General features: G+C 65.8%; 1 protein-coding gene across 1 annotated transcript; it reads right to left on the bottom strand.

The window, feature by feature from the left end:
• Window positions 1-226: 226 nt before the first annotated feature.
• IL17RC (interleukin 17 receptor C) lies at window positions 227-22,509 on the bottom strand. Its single transcript, XM_045025169.1, has 19 exons — window positions 22,121-22,509; window positions 19,818-19,839; window positions 15,154-15,306; window positions 13,963-14,037; window positions 13,756-13,865; window positions 12,633-12,744; window positions 12,400-12,444; window positions 7,834-7,964; window positions 7,402-7,461; window positions 6,935-6,989; window positions 5,885-6,069; window positions 5,612-5,662; window positions 3,775-3,820; window positions 3,548-3,669; window positions 3,340-3,405; window positions 3,194-3,251; window positions 2,028-2,123; window positions 1,556-1,594; window positions 227-1,181 (listed from the first exon to the last, which is right to left on the bottom strand). The coding sequence occupies exons 1-19, from the start codon at window positions 22,205-22,207 to the stop codon at window positions 487-489; spliced, it is 2,208 nt and encodes a 735-aa protein (XP_044881104.1). The 5' UTR covers window positions 22,208-22,509; the 3' UTR covers window positions 227-486.
• Between the last annotated feature and the right edge of the window lie 1,120 nt (window positions 22,510-23,629).

The raw sequence follows: 23,629 nt of genomic DNA, 5'->3' as shown, positions 1-23,629 counted from the left end.
GCTGGTTTGGGCTGGTTGGTAAATCTAAGTATTAGAATATCCATCAGCATTTAGGGTTTGTCTGCCCCGTTCTGTTTGCAATTCACCCTGAGTGACCTCGGCTGGCTCCCATGGGCACCAGTGTCACAGCCAAGCCCCCGCCTGACCTGCCCCAGCCTTGCCCCACTCGTGGCCAGGCCCCAGCTACTTGCTTCTAGCCCGGAGCCCAGGAAACGCCCACGCACCATTAGAAAAATAACCAGCCTTTATTGGGAGTGTGGGGCAGTGACCCGCAGAGCCCGCCGCAGGGCAGGGGCCAGGCCCTGCCAGCATATGCTCCAGCCAGGTGCCAGCGGAGTCTTTCCCTCCATGCCCAGCCCAGCTGGCGCAGAGACAGTGGCAGACACACTCTGGCTTGGCAGGAGAACATAAGAACGGCCCCACTGGGTCAGGCCAAAGGTCCATCTAGCCCAGTATCCTGTCTACCGGCAGTGCCCAGAGTCTCAGTCACGTGGAGTCCATGGGTGGAGAGAGCTCCCCAGCCTCACTCTTTGCACCCATCGGTACCTGTCCGCTCCCAGGCAGGGCGGACGCCTGTGGTGAGCAGTGCCCATTGGGCTCCTGCAGCTGGCACTCTTTGATGGCGCGCTGCAGGCTGTCGCTGATCCACAGGGAGTGCTTCTTCAGGCTGCTTTTCTGCTCCCTGCCTGCAGCAGTGCCAGCCAGTGCCAGGAGGAAGGTGGGCAGCTGGGAGGGCAGTGTGAAGATGGGCACGGAGCGGAAGAGCTCCGGGATGTCAGCCGGCTGGAGGAGATCCTCAAAGCAGGCTACCAGGTACCGGCCCCCAGCCTTGCCAGCCAGGAAATCTGGGAGGATGCAGTTGAGGGAGGCCGAGAAGGCGCTGTACGGATCATCCTGGGGCAGCAGTTCCCCCGGCTTCCAGAGCAGCCACTCCGTGCACCTGGCCACGGCGCCCCTGGAGAACAGTAGGACCACTGTGCCACCCTCCTGTAGGACCCGCAGCCGCTGGGCATGGAACCACTGCATGGGGCCGATGGCACAGAGCTCGGCCCGGCTCCACAGCTCCACTGACACCGCCAGCTGCAGCCGTGTCAGGGCGCAGGCCAGGGTGCTCACCAGCCGCTCAAAGCCGGCGTGGTCGGGCGAGTAGAGGATCAGGGCGCGCCGGCCCCGCAGCAGGCCTGCTGGGACAGAGAGAGCCATGAGCACTTAGCATCAGGCTGGGCAGAGCCATGGAGTGGCCAGGGCGGGCTAGACAGGCTGTGTGCGGCCCAGCAGCCCAGTCACCACCCCCTGCCTGGCCCCATGCTCTGCTCACTCAGGCTCTGGCAGCTCTGCCTGGCAGGGACAGAGCCCTGGGCACAGGGTCATGGGGCCCTGCCCCCACCCCAGGCCCAGGTGTGAGGGCATGCGTTCCCAGCTGCAGCATCCCAGCCTGGAGAGCTGCATCGGGGCTCCTGCTCCTCCTCGCTGTCCTGGCCCTGGCCCCCAGGTGCCCTGGGGCTCAGCACCCCACTCAGACCTGCCACAGGGCGCCCTCTCCCCAAGCACTCACCCCCAGAGCTATAATCCTCCTTCAGCATCTTCAGCCACCCTGGAAGATGAAAGGGGAAGACATGGTGAGTTAGCAGGTCGGGCACCTGTCCCGCACCCACCCCAGCAGAACCAGGCCCACCCAAAAATAGGTGGAGCAAACCCCAGCTCTGTCTAAGGCACATGTTAGATCAGGGGACACACTCGCCTCACAGTCAGTGCTACCCCAGTGCCCCAGTGTGCTGCTGGGAGACCTATGCTCTCGGAGGGGGGCTCAGTAGGGGGCGCTCTGCCCACCAGGCAGTGCTGGCCCCAGTGGGGCACTAGGGGGCCTGTGCTCTCAGAGGGGGGCTCAGTAGGGGGTGCTCTGCCCTGCAGTCAGTGCTGGCCCCAGTGCCCCACACGGCCCTAGGGCTCGGTGGAGAAGGGGACTTGGCAGTGCAGGGAGTGGGGAGGGCAGCGCACCCCGTGGGAAGGGGGAGGGGAGCTCTCACCTTTCAGATTTTCCTTCTTGAGCAGGAGCAGAAGCAGGATGCAGAAGGTGCTGAGGAGAACCCCCATCCAAGCCAGCACCCAGCGGGCCCGGAGATCTGCCAGGACACGGGTTAGGGTTGCCAGGTGTCCAGTTTTCGACAGGAATGTCCAGTCAAAAAGGGACCCTGGCGGCTCCGGTCGGCACCACGGACCGGGCCATTAAAAGTCTGGTCAGTGGGGCTGGCAGGCTCCCTAACTGGCTCCACGTGGCTCCTCGGAACCGGTGACATATCCCTCAGCTCCTAGGCAGAGGCATGGCCAGGGAGGCTCCACGCACTGCCCCTGCCCTGAGCGCTGGCTCTGCAGCTCCCACTGGCCGGGAACCACAGCCAATGGGAGCTGCGGGGGCGGTGCCTATGGGCAGAGGCAGCATGCACCAAGCAGAGCCACCTGGCTGAGTTTCTGCCTAGGAGCCAAGGGAGATGTCACCAATTCCAGGGAGCCCCCGAGGTAAGCACCACTCAGAGCCCGCACCCCTCACCTCCTCCCGAACCACAACCCCCTGCCCCATCCGGATGAAAATAAGCAAGGGAGTGAGGGGGGAGAGAACAAGAGACGGGGGAGGGGGTGGAGTAAGCAGGGGTGGGGCAAGAGTGTTTGGTTTTGTGCGATGAGAAAGTTGGCAACCCTATCAGGGGCAGGTGGTGCTCAGGGCACGGGGGTGGGAGGGGTCAGGGCTAGGGCCCCTGGTGGCAGCGAATTATCCCAAGGCGGGCTCGAAGGACTCACACTGGGCAGGGCAGGGCTTCGGCCTGGCAGCTCAGCAGCTTTCCCTGCTCTCTCTAGAATCGCCGCAGCCCAGGGAGCGCCTGGCCATGGGCGGGCACCTTGCCTAAGGCCCTCCTCTAAGCCCTGCCCCTACCAGGGAGCTGCACCCCATCCCTCCCTCCCAACGGAGCCACTAGGAGCCCCCTTCACGAGGCAGGTGGGAAGGCTGGTTTCTGCCCTCTCCCTGTGGGCTGGGGGTCCAGCATCTCCCTTCCCCCGCACTGGGCCCATGGGTCCAGCACCAGTGGTTGAGCGCCAGCCAGCGTTGTTCAGCTCCAGAGCAGAGAGGCCTTGGCTCAATGGGAGCCAGGCTGCTGCCTGCCCCCCGCCCCGCCTCCTCGTCCCCCAACATACTCACACTTCTCCAGCGAGCAGGCCCAGCCGGTGCCCACCAGGCTGCCTTCAGCACGCCAGACCTGTGGAGACAACTGCCCGTTACTGGCCCAGCGCAAGGGCCCATCTACACCCATGGGTGTGACAATACCGCTCCCCCACGGCACTGACCTGCAGACACTGCCCCGACTGCACATCCCATCGCAGCTGCTGCTCCAGGGCCCGCACCCCAACTCCCTGCAAAGGAGGCAAAGGATGAGAATGGTACAGGAGCTGCTGGGCCCGCAGCCTGCGGGCAGGGCCTGGGGAGGGGGTCCCTGTGGGCCCTGCCCGGGGCTCCTGCCCTCCATGGAGCCACATAGGGCAAGGGGCCCCTCACCATACAGGTGGAGTTGGCTAGTGGAACGCAGGTGCCTCGCTCCATGGCACAGAGCAACATGTTCCCCTGTGGGTCCCTGGTCTCCATCAGCAAGAAGTCGGCCGGCTGGCCCTGCATGGCACCTAGGGCAGAGGAGAGGCTGAGGGGGCACCAGGCTCAGGGGAACCCCAGCCCAGCTGGCTCCCCTTAGAGAAGAGCTGGCATCAGCATCCCAGCGTGGCACTCACCTTCCTGCAGGCACTGCATGAGCCGGACCTGCCCACCACTCCACACCTGGAGAGAAAACAACAACTAGTCTGGGGGAGGGAAAGGGGTGAACTGAAGGGGCAGGGCATAAACCCGGGACAGGGAAGCAGCTCTGAGGGCACTCGGGGAGTCCTGGCCCGGCCCAGAGGGAGCGGGAATGCGGCGTCCCGGCCCTATGGTGCTGCTGGGGGGGCCCGGCCCGGCCCGGAGGGAGCGGGAACGCGGCGTCCCGGCCCTATGGCGCTGCTGGGGGGGCCCGGCCCGGCCCGGAGGGAGCGGGAACATGGAGCCCCGGCCCTATGGCGCTGCTGGGGGGGCCCGGCCCGGCCCGGAGGGAGCGGGAACGCGGCGCCCCGGCCCTATGGCTCTGCTGGGGGGTCCCGGCCCGGCCCGGAGGGAGCGGGAACGCGGCGCCCCGGCCCTATGGCACTGCTGGGGGGGCCCGGCCCGGAGGGAGCGGGAACGCGGCGCCCCGGCCCTATGGCTCTGCTGGGGGGTCCCGGCCCGGCCCGGAGGGAGCGGGAACGCGGCACCCCGGCCCTATGGCGCTGCTGGGGGGTCCCGGCCCGGCCCGGAGGGAGCGGGAATGCGGCGCCCCGGCCCTATGGCTCTGCTGGGGGGTCCCGGCCCGGCCCGGAGGGAGCGGGAACGCGGCGTCCCGGCCCTATGGCGCTGCTGGGGGGGCCCGGCCCGGCCCGGAGGGAGCGGGAACATGGAGCCCCGGCCCTATGGCGCTGCTGGGGGGGCCCGGCCCGGCCCGGAGGGAGCGGGAACGCGGCGCCCCGGCCCTATGGCTCTGCTGGGGGGTCCCGGCCCGGAGGGAGCGGGAACGCGGCGTCCCGGCCCTATGGCACTGCTGGGGGGTCCCGGCCCGGCCCGGAGGGAGCGGGAACGCGGCGTCCCGGCCCTATGGCGCTGCTGAGGGGTCCTGGCCCGGCCCGGAGGGAGCGGGAACGTGGCGCCCCGGCCCTATGGCTCTGCTGGGGGGTCCCGGCCCGGCCCGGAGGGAGCGGGAATGCGGCACCCCGGCCCTATGGCGCTGCTGGGGGGTCCCGGCCCGGCCCGGAGGGAGCGGGAATGCGGCGCCCCGGCCCTATGGCTCTGCTGGGGGGTCCCGGCCCGGCCCGGAGGGAGCGGGAACGCGGCGCCCCGGCCCTATGGCGCTGCTGGGGGGTCCCGGCCCGGCCCGGAGGGAGCGGGAATGCGGCGTCCCGGCCCTATGGCGCTGCTGGGGGGGCCCGGCCCGGCCCGGAGGGAGCGGGAAAGCGGCGCCCCGGCCCTATGGCTCTGCTGGGGGGTCCCGGCCCGGCCCGGAGGGAGCGGGAACGCGGCGTCCCGGCCCTATGGCGCTGCTGAGGGGTCCCGGCCCGGCCCGGAGGGAGCGGGAACGTGGCGCCCCGGCCCTATGGCTCTGCTGGGGGGTCCCGGCCCGGCCCGGAGGGAGCGGGAATGCGGCGCCCCGGCCCTATGGCTCTGCTGGGGGGTCCCGGCCCGGCCCGGAGGGAGCGGGAACGCGGCGCCCCGGCCCTATGGCGCTGCTGGGGGGTCCCGGCCCGGCCCGGAGGGAGCGGGAATGCGGCGCCCCGGCCCTATGGCGCTGCTGGGGGGTCCCGGCCCGGCCCGGAGGGAGCAGGAACATGGAGCCCCGGCCCTATGGCTCTGCTGGGGGGGCCCGGCCCGGCCCGGAGGGAGCGGGAACGCGGCGCCCCGGCCCTATGGCGCTGCTGGGGGGTCCCGGCCCGGCCCGGAGGGAGCGGGAACGCGGCGCCCCGGCCCTATGGCGCTGCCAGCTGGTGCCCCCTGCCCAGGGTCTCCTACCTGGACACACAGGTTCGGATGAGGCTCCAACGTCCCAAACTCATGGAGACTCTGCAGGGAGGAGGGAGGGGACATGACATGCCAACCTCAGCCCCCGAGCACGCACTGCTCCATCCCGCCTCTGCTCCTGCCCCCCGATGCCCATCCCCACCCCTCCACCTCCCCTTCCCCAACCTTGCCTGACCCATCCCCCCACCTTGCCCTGCCCTTCCCCATCCCTCCCCCAAACGACTGCCCCCTTCTCCACCAGCCCCGGCCAGCAGACCTACTTACAGGCACGGTGAGGGCCTGGCGCAGGTGGGGCAGCTCATGGCAGGGCCCGTCCCTCTTCAGCCTCCAGCAGGGCACGAGCTCGGCTGGCACCATGCATGGCACCGACACGGAGCAGCTCAGCCTCTCCCCAGTGAGATGCAGCTTCAGCTGGGCCTGTGCCCACAGCCGGGTCCACGCCGCAGGGTCTGCAACAGCCATGGGGCAAAGGGCTCAGCCCGTCCCAGGCACACCCCTCACCCACCCGCCTGCAGTTCCCCCCTCCCTCTCGCTACCAGCCGCGCCAGCCTGCTCTATGCAGGAGACAGCCTGGCACAGCTCACTACTCTGCCCACTACCTGAACCCGACCGCCCAGGGCCCCCCAACACCCACCCAGAGCCCCCCAACACCCGCTCAGCTCACAGATATAACCCCTGCCCAGAGCCCCCCAACACCTGCCCAGAGCCCAACACCCGCCCAGATCACAGATATAACCCCTGCCGAGAGCCCCCCAACACCCGCCCAGATCACAGATATAACCCCTGCCGAGAGCCCCCCAACACCCACCCAGCTCACAGATATAACCCCTGCCGAGAGCCCCCCAACACCCGCCCGGAGCCCCCCAACACCCACCCAGCTCACAGATATAACCCCTGCCCAGAGCCTCCCAACACCCGCCCAGAGCCCAACACCCGCCCAGATCACAGATATAACCCCTGCCGAGAGCCCCCCAACACCCACCCAGCTCACAGATATACCCCCTGCCCAGAGCCCCCCCACACCCGCCCAGAGCCCCCCAACACCCGCCCAGCTCACAGATATAACCCCTGCCAAGAGCCCCCCAACACCCGCCCGGAGCCCCCCAACACCCACCCAGCTCACAGATACAACCCTTGCCGAGAGACCCCCAATACCCGCCCAGCTCACAGACATGACCCCCCCCCCCACACACACACACAGAGCGCACAGACAACCCAGATCCCCGCAACTTCCCATCCCGGCACACGGACAGGAGCCCAGCCCCCCAGCACACCCCGCCCCGAGACAGGTGTAGATGACTGTGGCCTAGTTACCCTGAGTGAAGGGGCAGCGGCTGATCCTGGGGGGGTCCGGGATATCTGGCCAGACCTGGGCAAGAAACAGTGTGTGGCAGCACAAAGTGATCCCACCCCCCACCCTAGGAACAGCACCCCCTCCTGGGCCCCCCACTCTGCCCTGGGGAACCCCTGGGCTCTCAGTGCCCCCTGCTGGGCCCCCCACTCCGCCCTGGGGAACCCCTGGACTCTCAGTGCCCCCTGCTGGGCCCCCCACTCCGCCCTGGGGAACCCCTGGGCTCTCAGTTACCCCCGCTGGGCCCCCCCCACTCCGCCCTGGGGAACCCCTGGGCTCTCAGTTACCCCTGCTGGGCCCCCCACTCCGCCCTGGGGAACCCCTGGGCTCTCAGTGCCTCCACCCTGGGCACAGCACCCGCCGCTGGGCCCCCCCTAAGTGCCTGCCAAGTGCCAGGCCCCGTGGGGAGCAGTCCCAGCCCAGGCCCTACCTGCAGACAGAGGCAGGGCAGCAGCTGGGCGAAGGGCAGGCTGAAGTTCTGAGTACCCCTCTGCAGACAGGAACAGAGGAGACACTGGTCACCTGCCAGCCGGTCTGGCCACCCCCTCGCTGCCATGCAACTGCCAGCGCCACAAAGTGCCCCCGTGGCACAGAGCAGGAACCTGAGGGAAGGGCTCAGCCCAGGCTGCTGGGGCAGAACCCAGGAGTCCTGGCTCCCAGCCCCTGGATCTAAGCTCTCGACCCCACTCCCCTCCCATGGAGGGCTACAGGGAACAAAGGCCAGAGTGCCGCTGGGGGCCCGCAGGGAGGCTGTGGGCTGGGCACTGGGGAGGTCCAGAGGAGTGGGGGGGGTTGAAGGGCACAGGGGGCAGGGTACAAAGTGGATAGGGAAGAAGGACTCTGGGGCCGGCCCCTCACTCACCTCTGTCCTGAGTCCTTTGAGTTCAAGTGTCTGGTTCCAATAGAACCACACAATGAAGTTCTGCTCCACGGGCACGTCCTGCAACTGCACCACCACGTGCTCTGTCCCCATGGAGACCTGCAGCCTGGGCACTGCCATGGAACAGCGAGTGAGACTCCAGCCCAGCGAGCCCAGGGACCCCTCACTGCCCCAGGGACCCCCAGCCCAGAGAGCCCTGCCCCAGGGACCCCTCACTGCCCCAGGGACCCCCAGCCCAGAGAGCCCTGCCCCAGGGACCCCTCACTGCCCCAGGGACCCCCAGCCCAGAGAGCCCTGCCCCAGGGGCCCCTCACTGCCCAGGGACCCCCAGCCCAGAGAGCCCTGTCCCAGATACCTCCTCACTGCCCCAGGGACCCCCAGCCCAGAGAGCCCTGCCCCAGGGACCCCTCACTGCCCCAGGGACCCCTCACTGCCCCAGGGACCCCCAGCCCAGAGAGCCCTGCCCCAGATACCTCCTCACTGCCCCAGGGACCCCTCACTGCCCCAGGGACCCCCAGCCCAGAGAGCCCTGCCCCAGATACCTCCTCACTGCCCCAGGGACCCCTCACTGCCCCAGGGACCCCCAGCCCAGAGAGCCCTGCCCCAGATACCTCCTCACTGCCCCAGGGACCCCCAGCCCAGAGAGCCCTGCCCCAGATACCTCCTCACTGCCCCAGGGACCCCCAGCCCAGAGAGCCCTGCCCCAGGGACCCCTCACTGCCCCAGGGACCCCCAGCCCAGAGAGCCCTGCCCCAGGGACCCCTCACTGCCCCAGGGACCCCCAGCCCAGAGAGCCCTGCCCCAGGGGCCCCTCACTGCCCCAGGGACCCCCAGCCCAGCGAGCCCTGCCCCAGATACCTCCTCACTGCCCCAGGGACCCCCAGCCCAGAGAGCCCTGCCCCAGATACCTCCTCACTGCCCCAGGGACCCCCAGCCCAGCGAACCCTGCCCCAGATACCTCCTCACTGCCCCAGGGACCCCTCACTGCCCCAGGGACCCCCAGCCCAGCGAGCCCTGCCCCAGGGACCCCCAGCCCAGCGAGCCCAGGTACCTCCTCACTGCCCCAGGGACCCCCAGCCCAGAGAGCCCTGCCCCAGGGACCCCTCACTGCCCCAGGGACCCCCAGTCCAGCGAGCCCTGCCCCAGGGACCCCTCACTGCCCCAGGGACCCCCAGCCCAGAGAGCCCTGCCCCAGGGGCCCCTCACTGCCCAGGGACCCCCAGCCCAGAGAGCCCTGTCCCAGATACCTCCTCACTGCCCCAGGGACCCCCAGCCCAGAGAGCCCTGCCCCAGGGACCCCTCACTGCCCCAGGGACCCCCAGCCCAGCGAGCCCTGCCCCAGGGACCCCTCACTGCCCCAGGGACCCCCAGCCCAGAGAGCCCTGCCCCAGATACCTCCTCACTGCCCCAGGGACCGCCAGCCCAGAGAGCCCTGCCCCAGATACCTCCTCACTGCCCCAGGGACCCCCAGCCCAGAGAGCCCTGCCCCAGGGACCCCTCACTGCCCCAGGGACCCCCAGCCCAGAGAGCCCTGCCCCAGATACCTCCTCACTGCCCCAGGGACCCCCAGCCCAGAGAGCCCTGCCCCAGGGACCCCTCACTGCCCCAGGGACCCCCAGCCCAGAGAGCCCTGCCCCAGGGGCCCCTCACTGCCCAGGGACCCCCAGCCCAGAGAGCCCTGTCCCAGATACCTCCTCACTGCCCCAGGGACCCCCAGCCCAGAGAGCCCTGCCCCAGGGACCCCTCACTGCCCCAGGGACCCCCAGCCCAGCGAGCCCTGCCCCAGGGACCCCTCACTGCCCCAGGGACCCCCAGGCCAGAGAGCCCTGCCCCAGATACCTCCTCACTGCCCCAGGGACCCCCAGCCCAGAGAGCCCTGCCCCAGGGACCCCTCACTGCCCCAGGGACCCCCAGCCCAGAGAGCCCTGCCCCAGGGACCCCTCACTGCCGCAGGGACCCCCTGCCCAGAGAGCCCTGCCCCAGGGGCCCCTCACTGCCCCAGGGACCCCCAGCCCAGCGAGCCCTGCCCCAGATACCTCCTCACTGCCCCAGGGACCCCCAGCCCAGAGAGCCCTGCCCCAGATACCTCCTCACTGCCCCAGGGACCCCCAGCCCAGCGAACCCTGCCCCAGATACCTCCTCACTGCCCCAGGGACCCCTCACTGCCCCAGGGACCCCCAGCCCAGCGAGCCCTGCCCCAGGGACCCCCAGCCCAGCGAGCCCAGGTACCTCCTCACTGCCCCAGGGACCCCCAGCCCAGAGAGCCCTGCCCCAGGGACCCCTCACTGCCCCAGGGACCCCCAGTCCAGCGAGCCCTGCCCCAGGGACCCCTCACTGCCCCAGGGACCCCCAGCCCAGAGAGCCCTGCCCCAGGGGCCCCTCACTGCCCAGGGACCCCCAGCCCAGAGAGCCCTGTCCCAGATACCTCCTCACTGCACCAGGGACCCCAGCCCAGAGAGCCCTCCCCCAGGGTCCCCTCACTGCCCCAGGGACCCCCAGCCCAGGGAGCCCTGCCCCAGTTTACCCCTCACTGCCCCAGGGACCCCCAGCCCAGAGAGCCCTGCCCCAGATACCTCCTCACTGCCCCAGGGACCGCCAGCCCAGAGAGCCCTGCCCCAGATACCTCCTCACTGCCCCAGGGACCCCCAGCCCAGAGAGCCCTGCCCCAGGGACCCCTCACTGCCCCAGGGACCCCCAGCCCAGAGAGCCCTGCCCCAGATACCTCCTCACTGCCCCAGGGACCCCAGCCCAGAGAGCCCTGCCCCAGGGACCCCTCACTGCCCCAGGGACCCCCAGCCCAGAGAGCCCTGCCCCAGGGGCCCCTCACTGCCCAGGGACCCCCAGCCCAGAGAGCCCTGTCCCAGATACCTCCTCACTGCCCCAGGGACCCCCAGCCCAGAGAGCCCTGCCCCAGGGACCCCTCACTGCCCCAGGGACCCCCAGCCCAGCGAGCCCTGCCCCAGGGACCCCTCACTGCCCCAGGGACCCCCAGGCCAGAGAGCCCTGCCCCAGATACCTCCTCACTGCCCCAGGGACCCCCAGCCCAGAGAGCCCTGCCCCAGGGACCCCTCACTGCCCCAGGGACCCCCAGCCCAGAGAGCCCTGCCCCAGATACCTCCTCACTGCCCCAGGGACCCCCAGCCCAGAGAGCCCTGCCCCAGGGACCCCTCACTGCCCCAGGGACCCCCAGCCCAGAGAGCCCTGCCCCAGATACCTCCTCACTGCCCCAGGGACCCCCAGCCCAGAGAGCCCTGCCCCAGATACCTCCTCACTGCCCCAGGGACCCCCAGCCCAGAGAGCCCTGCCCCAGATACCTCCTCACTGCCCCAGGGACCCCCAGCCCAGAGAGCCCTGCCCCAGGGACCCCTCACTGCCCCAGGGACCCCCAGCCCAGAGAGCCCTGCCCCAGGGACCCCTCACTGCCCCAGGGACCCCCCGCCCAGAGAACCGTGCCCCAGAGACCCCTCACTGCCCCAGGGACCCCCAGCGCAGAGAACCGTGCCCCAGATACCTCCTCACTGCCCCAGGGACCCTCAGCCCAGCGAGCCCTGCCCCAGGGACCCCTCACTGCCCCAGGGACCCCCAACCCAGAGAGCCCTGCCCGAGATACCTCCTCACTGCCCCAGGGACCCCCAGCCCAGAGAGCCCAGCCCCAGATACCTCCTCACTGCCCCAGGGACCCCCAGCCCAGAGAGCCCTGCCCCAGGGACCCCTCACTGCCCCAGGGACCCCCAGCCCAGAGAGCCCTGCCCCAGGGACCCCTCACTACCCCAGGGACCCCCAGCCCAGCGAGCCCTGCCCCAGGGGCCCCTCACTGCCCCAGGGACCCCCAGCCCAGCGAGCCCTGCCCCAGATACCTCCTCACTGCCCCAGGGACCCCCAGCCCAGAGAGCCCTGCCCCAGGGACCCCTCACTGCCCCAGGGACCCCCAGCCCAGAGAGCCCTGCCCTAGGGACCCCTCACTGCCCCAGGAACCCCCAGCCCAGCGAGCCCTGCCCCAGGGACCTCCTCACTGCCCCAGGGACCCCCAGCCCAGAGAGCCCTGCCCCCGATACCTCCTCACTGCCCCAGGGACCCCCAGCCCAGCGAGCCCTGCCCCAGATACCTCCTCACTGCCCCAGGGACCCACAGCCCAGAGAGCCCTGCCCCAGGGACTCCTCACTGCCCCAGGGACCCCCAGCCCAGAGAGCCCTGTCCCAGATACCTCCTCACTGCCCCAGGGACCCCCAGCCCAGAGAGCCCTGCCCTAGGGACCCCTCACTGCCCCAGGGACCCCCAGCCCAGAGAGCCCTGCCCCAGGGACCCTCCCCCTTCACTCACTGCCTCAGCCCTGCCAGGGCCTCAGTGGGTGACCCCCGAGCTCTCTGTGCCCAGCTTCCCCTGGGCGGAGGGGCTGGAACTGACCCAGCTGCCAGGCCCAGGGGGCCACGTGAGACGGCCCCACAGCAATGGGCTGGGGGGGGTGTCTGGCTCCCAAAGATGCTCAGCAAGGGGGGCCCATTAGGGAGTTGGTGACACCTGCATGAATCAGGCATCACAAGCTCCTACCTTGGCACAGCCGGATGGCAGCCCGTGCTGCAGGCCAGGAACAGTCTGGGGGGAAGACAGTGCAGGGGTCAGCAGGGGCCACAGACAGCTCTGGGGACAGGCGGAGGTGGGGAAGGGCGGCTCCTCCCCCCGGCAGTCATGGGAGAGGGGCCAGCAGCAGGTTATCAATCCTGGAATCCCCCTGCTCCAGGCCTGGGGGCTGTGCCACGCTGGCACTGTGGGCAGGCACTCACCAGGCACACGGTGCGTCTGGCTCAGCACCTCCCGGTACCGGGGACTCGTGTAGGATGTGACGTGCAGCTCCCCTCGCAAGGCCGCCTCAAAGCAATGAAACCACATGGAGCCCTGGGGGAGCAGAGGGGTCACTCAGCCGACGGGGCTCAGCCCAGCCCAGCCCCTCCCCCCCGGGGGCCAGGGGTCACTCAGCCGAAGGGGCCCAGCCCAGCCCCTCCCCCCCCGGGGGGCCTGGGGTCACTCAGCTGAAGGGGCCCAGCCCCGCCCCTCCCCCCCGGGGGCCAGGGGTCACTCAGCGAAAGGGGCCCAGACCAGCCCCTCCCCCCCGGGGGGCCAGGGGTCACTCAGCCGAAGGGGCCCAGCCCAGCCCCTCCCCCCCCGGGGGGCCAGGGGTCACTCAGCCAAAGGGGCCCAGACCAGCCCCTCCCCCCCGGGGGCAGGGGTCACTCAGCCGAAGGGGCCCAGCCCAGCCCCTCCCCCCCCGGGGGGCCTGGGGTCACTCAGCTGAAGGGGCCCAGCCCAGCCCCTCCCCCCCGGGGGGCCTGGGGTCACTCAGCCAAAGGGGCCCAGACCAGCCCCTCCCCCCCGGGGGGCCAGGGGTCACTCAGCCGAAGGGGCCCAGCCCCGCCCCTCCCCCCCGGGGGCCAGGGGTCACTCAGCCAAAGGGGCCCAGTCCCGCCCCTCCCCCCCGGGGGGCCAGGGGTCACTCAGCCGACGGAGCTCAGCCCAGCCCAGCCCCTCCCCCCCCGGGCCAGGGGTCACTCAGCCAAGGGGACCCAGCCCACCCCCTCCCCCCCGGGGGCCAGGGGTCACTCAGCCAAAGGGGCCCAGACCAGCCCCTCCCCCCCGGGGGACCAGGGGTCACTCAGCCGACGGAGCTCAGCCCAGCCCAGCCCCTCCCCCCCGGGGGCCAGGGGTCACTCAGCCAAGGGGACCCAGCCCAGCCCCTCCCCCCCCCCGGGCCAGGGGTCACTCAGCCAAGGAGGCCCAGCCCAGCCCCTCCTCCATCTCTCCTGGGGCCTGGACGTGACGCCCATTCAGTCCCCACTGGGGAGCCGAGCGCATCCCCCAGGGTCTGGGTCAGTCCGTCTCCCCAAGGCCCCGCAGGGCTGGGCCGCATACCACGGTGTCGCTGGGCTGTGCCAGGGCGCGGGGCAGCTGGACCTCGATGGCGACACAGCGGGAGGAGGGGTACGTCCGCCCCGAGAGCAGCACCCAGCTCCGTAGCGGCCCTGGGAGAGCAGGGAGCAAAGGGAGCCGTGAGTGGCAGGCAGGGGCCCAGCGGGCAGGGAGAGGGGCACGGGGTCGGTGCTGCCCGCAGGCCCTCACCACTGTCCTGATGCTGCAGGGCATCCATCCTAGGTCCGTCTCGGGTCCCCTCGCCTGCCACCTCCTCCTGGGGCCCTGAAACAGAAACAGCCACTCACCAGACTGTGCCACACAGACAGTGGGGCAGCGTGTGCCCAGAGCGGGCCCCAGCCAGACACACTCACACCTCTGGCACCTGGTACCCAGCCCCAACCCCCTGACCGGCCAAGAGCAGATATGCCTGGCTGGCTCAGCACAGGCCAGGCTGAGGGGCCCAGGGCACTGCACTAAGGCGAGGGAAATGATACTCCTGCCTCCACCCTGCCCCTGGGGGGACAGCCCCAAGCCACTGGCACTCTCATACCTGGGGGGCACAGGAATTGGGTAGAACTGGGCTCTGGGGCTGCCTTTCTGCCTGTGACGAAGTGGAGATTTTCCCTTGTTATGTTGTATGTGAGTCTTACTGTTTTGCATGAATTGTGCGTGCCTCAGTTTCCCTGTGTATTGCACCAATGCCTGGGTGGTGGGACTAAGCGTGTGTGACTTGTGGGGGCTGCTCCAGCTGCCTGCAGGGATGCTATGGCCGCCCCTTCGTAACCTGAGACCCAGGAGGGGGATGAGACCAGGTGACTCTTGGCAGGGGAAGCGAAGTGAGACAAAGGCCGGAGGAGGAGCAACGGGCTGGGCAGGGGCCAGGCAGCTGGAAGGAGTCAGTCTGGGCTGGCTTGGGGCGCAGGGGGAGGGGCAGAGCCCTGGTTCTGGGCTCCCCTCCCCCAAAGATGGTCTTGGCTGAAAGTCCCTGATTTCTGTGCTAACGAGCTCTGCCCTTCGCCGTGATCCTGTCGACTGATAAACCTGCTGTTTCCCCGGCTGGCTGAGAGTCCCGTCTGCCTGCGGAGTGGGGGGGCAGGGCCCTCTGGCTGCCCCAGGACCCCGCCCGGGCGACTGGCTGCGGGAAGCGCACGGAGGGGCAGGGGATGCTGGATGCTCCGAGCTCAGACCCAGGAAGGTGGAAGCTGTGGGAGCTTCTTGCCCTGGGGACCGTCTGCTCTGAGAGAGGAGGCTCCCCCAGAGTCCTGCCCGGCTCCGTAGGGAGCAGAGCCGGCATCGCCCGGGGCCCCCAGGGCAGAGTCAGCATCACCCACCGGCTCCGTAGGGAGCAGAGCCAGCATCACCCGGGGACTCCGTGACACTGCCCCAACCTGCTCTCACCCAGCACAGCTAGCTGCAGCTTGACCTGCACGCAGGGGGAGCAGTCAGACGCTGCTGCGCAGTGCAGCACAGACTCCATCGTCATTTGGGTTGGCACCAGAACTGGACCAGAGGCCAGCCCCACAGCCCCAGGGCTGCACAGCACATCGTCCTCTGCAGAGGAGAGAGAAAACCATTTATTCCGACACATCCCACCCCACAACATGAGCAGACCTGGTACCAGGCATTTTGCCCTCAGCGGGCATGGAGCAGGGCAGCTGGACAATGGGCACTCTGCCTCCCCCCAGCAGGTGTGGGGGCTGTGACAAGGTGGGGATTGTCTGTAACACTGTTATGAACCGTGTGACTGTGCCCAGCCCCTTGGCATCACTGCCCTGCAGGTGCAGAAAAATTAAAATGCTGCTCCTCGGGCACTGCAGGAGATGGGAGGGTAGCTGGCTGGGGCATAGGAATGGGGTGTCACAGACTAGCTGGCACCGACCCATAACCACAGAGGACTGGAAAAGACCAGGGGAGCCCCACAGCCTGAATGAGGGAGAGCTGCCAGTGGGACGCTCAGGAGGCTGGACACACGAACTCAGGGGTTGGCAGCAGGCCATAAGAACATAAGAAAGGCCGTACCGGGTCAGACCAAAGGTCCATCTAGCCCAGTATCTGTCTACCGACAGTGGCCAATGCCAGGTGCCCCAGAGGGAGTGAACCTAACAGGCAATGATCAAGTGATCTCTCTCCTGCCATCCATCTCCATCCTCTGACGAACAGAGGCTAGGGACACCATTCCTTACCCATCCTGGCTAATAGCCATTTATGGACTTAGCCACCATGAATTTATCCAGTCCCCTTTTAAACATTGTTATAGTCCTAGCCTTCACAACCTCCTCAGGTAAGGAGTTCCACAAGTTGACTGTGCGCTGCGTGAAGAAGAACTTCCTTTTATTTGTTTTAAACCTGCTGCCTATTAATTTCATTTGGTGACCCCTAGTTCTTGTATTATGGGAATAAGTAAATAACTTTTCCTTATCCACTTTCTCCACATCACTCATGATTTTATATACCTCTATCATATCCCCCCTTAGTCTTCTCTTTTCCAAGCTGAAGAGTCCTAGCCTCTTTAATCTTTCCTCGTATGGGACCCTCTCCAAACCCCTAATCATTTTAGTTGCCCTTTTCTGAACCTTTTCTAGTGCTAGAATATCTTTTTTGAGGTGAGGAGACCACATCTGTACACAGTATTCGAGATGTGGGCGTACCATGGATTTATATAAGGGCAATAATATATTCTCAGTCTTATTTTCTATCCCCTTTTTAATGATTCCTAACATCCTGTTTGCTTTTTTGACCGCCTCTGCACACTGCGTGGACATCTTCAGAGAACTGGGCTCCCAGAGTCATGGGTCTTTTACCTGGGACCAGACATAGAATCATAGAATATCAGGGTCGGAAGGGACCTCAGGAGGTATCTAGTCCAACCCCCTGCTCAAAGCAGGACCAATCCCCAACTAAATCATCCCAGCCAGGGCTTTGTCAAGCCTGACCTTAAAAACCTCTAAGGAAGGAGATTCCACCACCTCCCTAGGGAACCCATTCCAGTGCTTCACCACCCTCCTAGTGAAATTGTTTTCCCTAATATCCAACCTAGACCTCCCCCACTGCAACTTGAAACCATTACTCCTTGTTCTGTCATCTGCCGCCACTGAGAACAGCTGAGCTCCATTCTCCTTGGAACCGCCTTTCAGGTAGTTGAAAGCAGCTATCAAATTCTGGGATTCTGACCAACAGGGAGGAATTGGTAGCGAATCTGTAGGTCAGGGCCCATAGGGAAATCAAGGGAATAAAGGAGTTCAGGAGAGGCACAAACACACAATTACAAGCTGTCCCGATGTGAAGGAAAGGGTAGGAAGAGTATTCAGAGGCCAGTATGACTCCATCAGGAGTCTTGAATGACCTGACAATCAAAAAGGAATCCTACAAGAAGCAGAAACATGAACAACTTGCTAAGGAGGAGTAAAAAGAAAAACACAAGTGTGCAGGGCCAAAATCAGAACGGCCAAGGCACAAAATGAGTTACACTAGCAAGGGACATAAAAGGCAAGAAGAAAAGATACTATAAATACACTGGGGAAAGAGAAAGACAAGGAAAAGTGCAGGTGTTCTGCTTAGCAAGGGTGGACAGCTAATAACTGATGACATCAAGAAAGTTGAGGTGTTTCATGCTCATTTTGCTTCAATTATCATTAAAAAGGCTAATGGTGACCAGATGCTCAACACAACCGGGGGAAGGAATGCAAGTAAAAATAAGGAAAGAACAGGTGAACGAACATTTAGAGAAGTTAGCTGTATTCACCTCAGCAGGGCTGGATGAAAGTCACCCTGGGGTACTTAAGGAACTAGCTGAAGCAGTTATCTCTGAGAACTCCTGGAGGATGGGTCATGACCCAGAACATGGGAGAAGGGCAAACATAGCACCTATCTTTAAAAAGGGGAACAAAGTGGACCCAGGGAATTACAGACCAGTCAGCTGAACTTCGATACCTGGAAAGATACTGGAACAAGTGATTAAATGATCAATTTGTAAGCAGCTAGAGGATAATAGGGTTATAAGGAACAGCCAGCATGGATCTATCAAGGACAAACTATGCCAAACCAACCTAATTTCCTTCTCAGACAGGGCTACTGGTCTAGTGGATGGGTGTGGGGGGGGAAGCTGTAGATATGGTGTATCTTGATTTTAGTCAGGCTTTTGACACAGTCCCACCTGGCAGCCTCATGAGCAAACTAAGGGAATGTGGGCCAGAGCAGGGGTTTTCAAAATTTTTTCATCTGTAGACCTCTAAAAAATGTCAAATGGAGGTGCGGACCCCTTTGGAAATCTTAGACAGTCTGTGGACCCCCAGGGGTCCACAGACCACAAGTTGAAAACCACTGGACTAGATGAAAATATAAGGTGAGTGCAAAACCGATTGAAAGCCTGTACTCAAAGAGTAGTTATCAATGCTTTGCTGTCAAACTGGAAGGCTGTATCTTGTAAGAATATAACAACAGCCATACTGGGTCAGACGGTGACCAAAGGTCCATCTAGACCAGTATCCTGTCTTCTGATAGTGGCCATGCCAGGTGCTTCAGAGGGAATGAACAGAACAGGGAATCACCAAGTGATCCATCCCCTGTCGCCCATTCCCAGCTTCTGGCAAACAGAGGCCAGGGACCCCATCCCTGCCCAGCCTGGCTAATAGCCATTGATGGATCTATCCTCCATGAATTTATCTAGTTCTTTTTTGAACTAGTGGGGCCCATCAGGGTCAGGCCTGGGTCCAGTACTAGTCAATATTTTCATTAATGACTTGGATAATGGAGCGGACATGCGCTTATAAAATCTGCAGATGACACCAAGCTGGGAGGGGTTGCAAGCACTTTAGAGGGCAGGATTAGAATTCAAACTGACCTTGGGAAATGGAGAATTGGTCTGAATTCAACAAGATGAAATTCAATGAAGGGCAAAGCACTTCACTTAGGAAGGAAAAATCAAAAGCACAACTACAAAATGGGGAATAACTGGCTAGGTGGTAGTACTGCTGAGAAGGATCTGGGGTTATAGAGTATCACAAACTGAATATGAGTCAACAATGGGATGCCCTTGTGGAAAAGGTAAGTATCATTCTGGGGTGTATTAACAGGAGTGTCGTATGTCAGACATGGGAGGGGATTGCCGAGCAGAGTGGGACACTGGCGAGGCCTCAGCGGGGGTTCGTGTCCAGGTCTGGGGGCCGCACTGTAGGGCAGATGTGGACAAACTGGAGACAATCCTGGGAGAGCAGCACAAATGATGGAAGGTTTAGAAAACCTGCCCTGGGAGGAAAGCTTTAAAACCAGGGCCTGTTTAGCCTGGAGAGACGAGGACTGAGGGGGACCTGAGAACAGTCTTCACGTCTGTTAAGGGCTGCTCTGAAGAGGACGGGGATCGATTGTTCTCCATGTCCATGGAAGGCCGGACAAGAAGTGATGGGCTCAATCTGCAGCCAGGGAGATCTCGAGTAGATATTCGGAAACCCTTTCTCCCTCTCAGGGGAGCTAAGCTCTGCAATAGACTTCCAGGGGAGGCTGTGGGATCCCCGTCACTGGAGGGTTTTGAGCACAGGTTGGACAACCCCCCGCGAGGGATGGTCCAGGGTTACGTGGCCCTGCCCCAGCGCGGGGGCTGGACTTCACTAGTTGCCCTTTCAAGGTCTTTTTCACCCCCAACATTTCTCTGATTTCTATTAACTCTGTGACAGGGCACGGCTGGGCACCGGGGACCCTCAGCCCCACTGAGCGGGGGCTGGGCACCAGGGACCCTCAGCCCCACTGAGCGGGGGCTGGGCACCAGGGACCCTCAGCCCCACTGAGCGGGGGCTGGGCACCAGGGACCCTCAGCCCCACTGAGCGGGGGCTGGGCACCGGGGACCCTCAGCCCCACTGAGCGGGAGGTTTCCACAGTGCTTGAAGGACAGGCTGTGGGAGCCTAGTGAGCCTGGGGACCCAGACACCAGGGTCACATGCCCTACCTGTGGACAGAGCATGGCCAGACCCCTGCTGTGGGGGAGGGGGGATTCCACCTGCCCACCCACCAACGTTTCCCCAGAAACAGCGCTCTAGCCGCCTGTCGGACAAAGCAATATGGTACTTACCCAGCAGCCGGCAGGACAGGCCCTGCAGGAGAAGAAGAGAAAGATGAGGGAGAAGCCAGGTCCTCCCCATTCACATGCTGCCCCCGCTGCATGGACCCCGCCTCAGCCAGCACCCTGCCCCCACAGCGCCCCCTACTGGGAGCCCCCCCCACAGCACCCCCTGCTGGGAGCTCCCCCACAGCCAGCGCCCTGCACCGCCCCCACAGCACCCCCTGCTGGGAGCTCCCCCCATCCAGCGCCCTGCCCCACCCCCACAGCGCCCCCTGCTGGGAGCTCCCCCACAGCCAGCGCCCTGCCCTGTCCCCACAGCGCCCCCTGCTGGGCGCTCACCCCCTGCCAGTGCCCTGCCCTGCCCCCACAGCGCCCCCTGCTGGGAGCTTCCCCCACATCCAGCACCCTGCCCCCCCCCCCCAGCGCCCCCTGCTGGGAGCTCCCCCACAGCCAGTGCCCTGCCCCGCCCCCACAGCACCCCCTGCTGGGAGCCCCCCCAGCCAGCGCCCTGCCCCCCCACAGCACCCCCTGCTGGGAGCTCCCCCACAGCCAGCACCCTGCCCCCACAGCACCCCCTGCTGGGAGCTTCCCCCCCATCCAACACCCTGCCCCACCCCACAGCGCCCCCTGCTGGGAGCTCCCCCACATCCAGCACCCTGCCCCACCCCCACAGTGCCCCCTGCTGGGAGCTCCCCCACAGCCAGTGCCCTGCCCCGCCCCCACAGCACCCCCTCCTGGGAGCTCCCCCACAGCCAGCGCCCTGCCCTGCCCCACAGCGCCCCCTGCTGGGAGCTCCCCCACAGCCAGCGCCCTGCCCCACCCCCACAGCACCCCCTGCTGGGAGCCCCCATAGTCAGCGCCCTGCCCCGCCCCCACAGCGCCCCCTGCTGGGAGCCCCCCTAGGTAGCGCCTTGCCCCGCCCCCACAGCGCCCCCTGCTGGGAGCTCCCCACAGCCAGTGCCCTGCCCTGCCCCCACAGCGCCCCCTGCTGGGAGCTCCCCCCACATCCAGTGCCCTGCCCCGCCCCCACAGCGCCCCCTGCTGGGAGCTCCCCACAGCCAGTGCCCTGCCCTGCCCCCACAGCGCCCCCTGCTGGGAGAGGCCAGGGCTGCATTAGCCAGCCCCACACCCCCAGGCCTCCCTCATTCCAGCAGTGGCTCTAGGGGACGCAGACCTCCTGGGCACTCTGTGCCTGGCTCTGGGGGGGCCAGTCCAGGGGTCAGTGTCGCCCACGCTGTGTAATGCAACAGAGCAGGGCACCAAGCCCAGTGGGGGGATTAGTGGCCCGGCCTGGCCCAGCCCCCGCTGGCTCTCCCCGGGCTGTAAGCAGGGTGCTGCAGCCCAGAGCCCGGCCCCTCGCCCCACTGCCCCTGCTGGCCCCGTCTCCATGGCCACAAGCACCAGGCCGGGTTTATGGCTTGAGCACACAGAGCTGCCAGGCCCAGCTGGTTTGTTAGCTGAGCAAACAGCAGCGCGGAGGCCCACGCCCAGCTCTCCCTGTCTGACGCAGGAGGCCCTGCGCAGCCCTGCGTCGGGGGCCCACCCTCCCTGCCAGTCCCCAGTACCGGGGCAGGGCGCCCCCTCCAGCCATGATGGGGGGCCAGGCCCCCGTCACACTCATCACCTGCTCAGAGAGGCCGAAGGGGCTCCCCCAGGGCCCACTGAGGCCTGCAGAGCCCCCCCTCCGGTTCTGCCCAAGCCAGGCCCCTACACCTCCCCGCCTCCTTCCCCCCCCCCCATTGCCCCGTCCCCCCCAGCTCTCATGCCCCAGCCCAGGGCTGAGCGATCCTGCCACTCTCACCACAGCGGGAGGGCAAGTGGGGAGGCCTTCACAGGGTGTTTCTCTTGGCAGGTGGTTTGGGGGTAAATTGGCTCTGGGTACCCCCAGCACAGGCCAGCCCCACGGCACAGCTTGTCCCACCCCAGTCCCCAAAGCCTTGGCACCAGCTGGTGGGACACAGACCCACTCAACCCATTTGCTACTGGGGTATCTGTCCCCAGGCAGGGCACCCCCCTGGGAACTGCCCTTCCCTGCCCCCCTCCTGCCAGGAGAGGGACCCTCTGCGGCAGCTTCCCAGCCATGGTCGGAGCAGGGGGAGGCCAAGGCCGTGCCAGGCAGGTGGGCCGGTTACCAGCATAAACAGAGACCAACACCTGCAGGCCCATGGGCCGGGGTGCAACCAGGGCTTGAGGCTGGGTGTTGTCAGGGGGACTCAACAGCCCCCAACCTGCCTGCGCCCCATCAGTGGCCCCCCAGGGCAGAGCCGCCTCCTGAGCGGCAGTGGAGAGCCCCAATCCCAGCTCATACACACCTGGGAGCAGTTGACAGAGTCCGGGAGGGCATGGAGCCCCGCTCTGGGCAGGAGCAGGAGAAAGAGCCCTAGCCCCGCAGCCTGCATCTCCTGGGCCTGCGGGGTCAGAGCCAGCGCCAGGGGCTGTTCCTGCCAGCCATGAGTGGCTCCAGCGGGGAGCCCCTTCCCCTGGCAGAAGCCAGCACCCAGCTCAGGCCTCCCTTCGGGCCAGGCTGCAGCGACAGCTCCTAGGTCCTCCAGGGAGTAGCCAGCCCCCAAAACAAGAGCACCTGACTCAGGGCTTCCCACTCAGCCCCCCAGCCCCAGCCAGGCACCGTGCAGAGGGGGTTGGCATAGCCAGCACAGCCCTGGGATCCCACCTGGTTGCACTCAGCTCAGTGCTCTGGTCTGTACTGCACTGCACACTGCCCCAGTCCCAGCCCTGCCCTTTCCCCTCCCCTTCCCGAGCCTCAGGCTGCCAGGCAAAGGGCAAGTGGGTTCAAGCCCAGCTTCCTGCTGCTGCTCCCACACACCTGGGTCCTAGTGCAGCCGCCAGGAGCAGGGCGGGCCAGCCAGGTGCACACAGGCTGGCCTGGGTTCGTGGGTAAGGGGTTGGGGGGAGGAACAATGTCTCTTGCCCGCTCTGCCTCTGTTGTGAGGGACAGAAGCTTCAGAGCTGCACAGAGCTTTTCCTCAGGGCTGGGAGAGGGGCTGTGGGGGTCCCAGCTACACAAGGGGAAAGGGATTGTTTGTCTTGAGCAGTTAACAGGGATTTCCAGGGCCCATTCCAGGGAAGCAGCCGGTTAACTTCATCCGTCCTGCCCCCCGTCACAGGGGGAGGAAGGGGGAAGCAGCTGGGGGCGGTTGTTAGTGGGTTACAGACTGTCGTAATAAGCAGCGTCATTTGGTTTTGGGATAATTGCAACCTCCCTGTCCTGCTGAGCTCTCACTTCCTGCAGCCCATTGGGGGCGAGGAGGGGGAGGGTTACTGGAGGGGGCATGGCCTTACTGCTTTTAAATGATGAGAAGTTTCAGACCCAGACACTAAACAAGAGTCCCAAGCCGATGCTCCCCTGTGGTCTTTTTATGTCCTAGCAACCCTCCAGCCATTTTCAGAGGTACCCCAAAGCCCTGCAATGCTACCAAAGCTGTGTTAGGGAGGGGGCGGGGGGGGCAGGGAGAGGCCAGGACCTGAGTCCCACTGTCTATGCTTCCAGTGGCTCCCCTGTGCGCCTGTCTCCCTGCACAGCAGTGCCGTGCAAACCCTTTGGGCACAGACCCCCCAGAACAATGGCATCGGGTCAAGTCATCTCACACTCAGGCTGCTGAACTTGTGACCGGTTTCCCTCCACCTCTGAATCTGGTGTAGGAGAAAGTGGTGCTCACCGATGTCCCACTTTAGAGGTTCCTGAGCCCATGGGCGCCAACTTATATGGGCTCCTGGGGCTAAAGCCCCAGGAATATTCACAGTCAGGGGCTCTGCTCCACCAATATTTGGAGCTAGGTTTCACCCGTTTAAATCCCAGCCGC

The sequence above is a fragment of the Mauremys mutica genome, chromosome 7 (genome assembly GCF_020497125.1).
Source record: "Mauremys mutica isolate MM-2020 ecotype Southern chromosome 7, ASM2049712v1, whole genome shotgun sequence".
NCBI classification, from domain to species: Eukaryota; Metazoa; Chordata; order Testudines; family Geoemydidae; genus Mauremys; species Mauremys mutica.
The sequence above is the reverse complement of the archived record's forward strand: the minus strand, read 5'-3'. Positions and strand labels throughout refer to the sequence as shown.

What these genes read in the sequence shown, in the direction of transcription:
- IL17RC (XM_045025169.1), bottom strand. Translation starts at nt 22,207, where the DNA reads ATGCAGGCTGCGGGGCTAGGGCTCTTTCTCCTGCTCCTGCCCAGAGCG. An exon ending in CCTGTCCTGCCGGCTGCTGG is followed by an intron (nt 15,307 to 19,817) that starts GTAAGTACCATA and finishes TCTCCTCTGCAG; the next exon opens with AGGACGATGTGCTGTGCAGC. An exon ending in ATCCGAACCTGTGTGTCCAG is followed by an intron (nt 3,821 to 5,611) that starts GTAGGAGACCCT and finishes TTTTCTCTCCAG; the next exon opens with GTGTGGAGTGGTGGGCAGGT.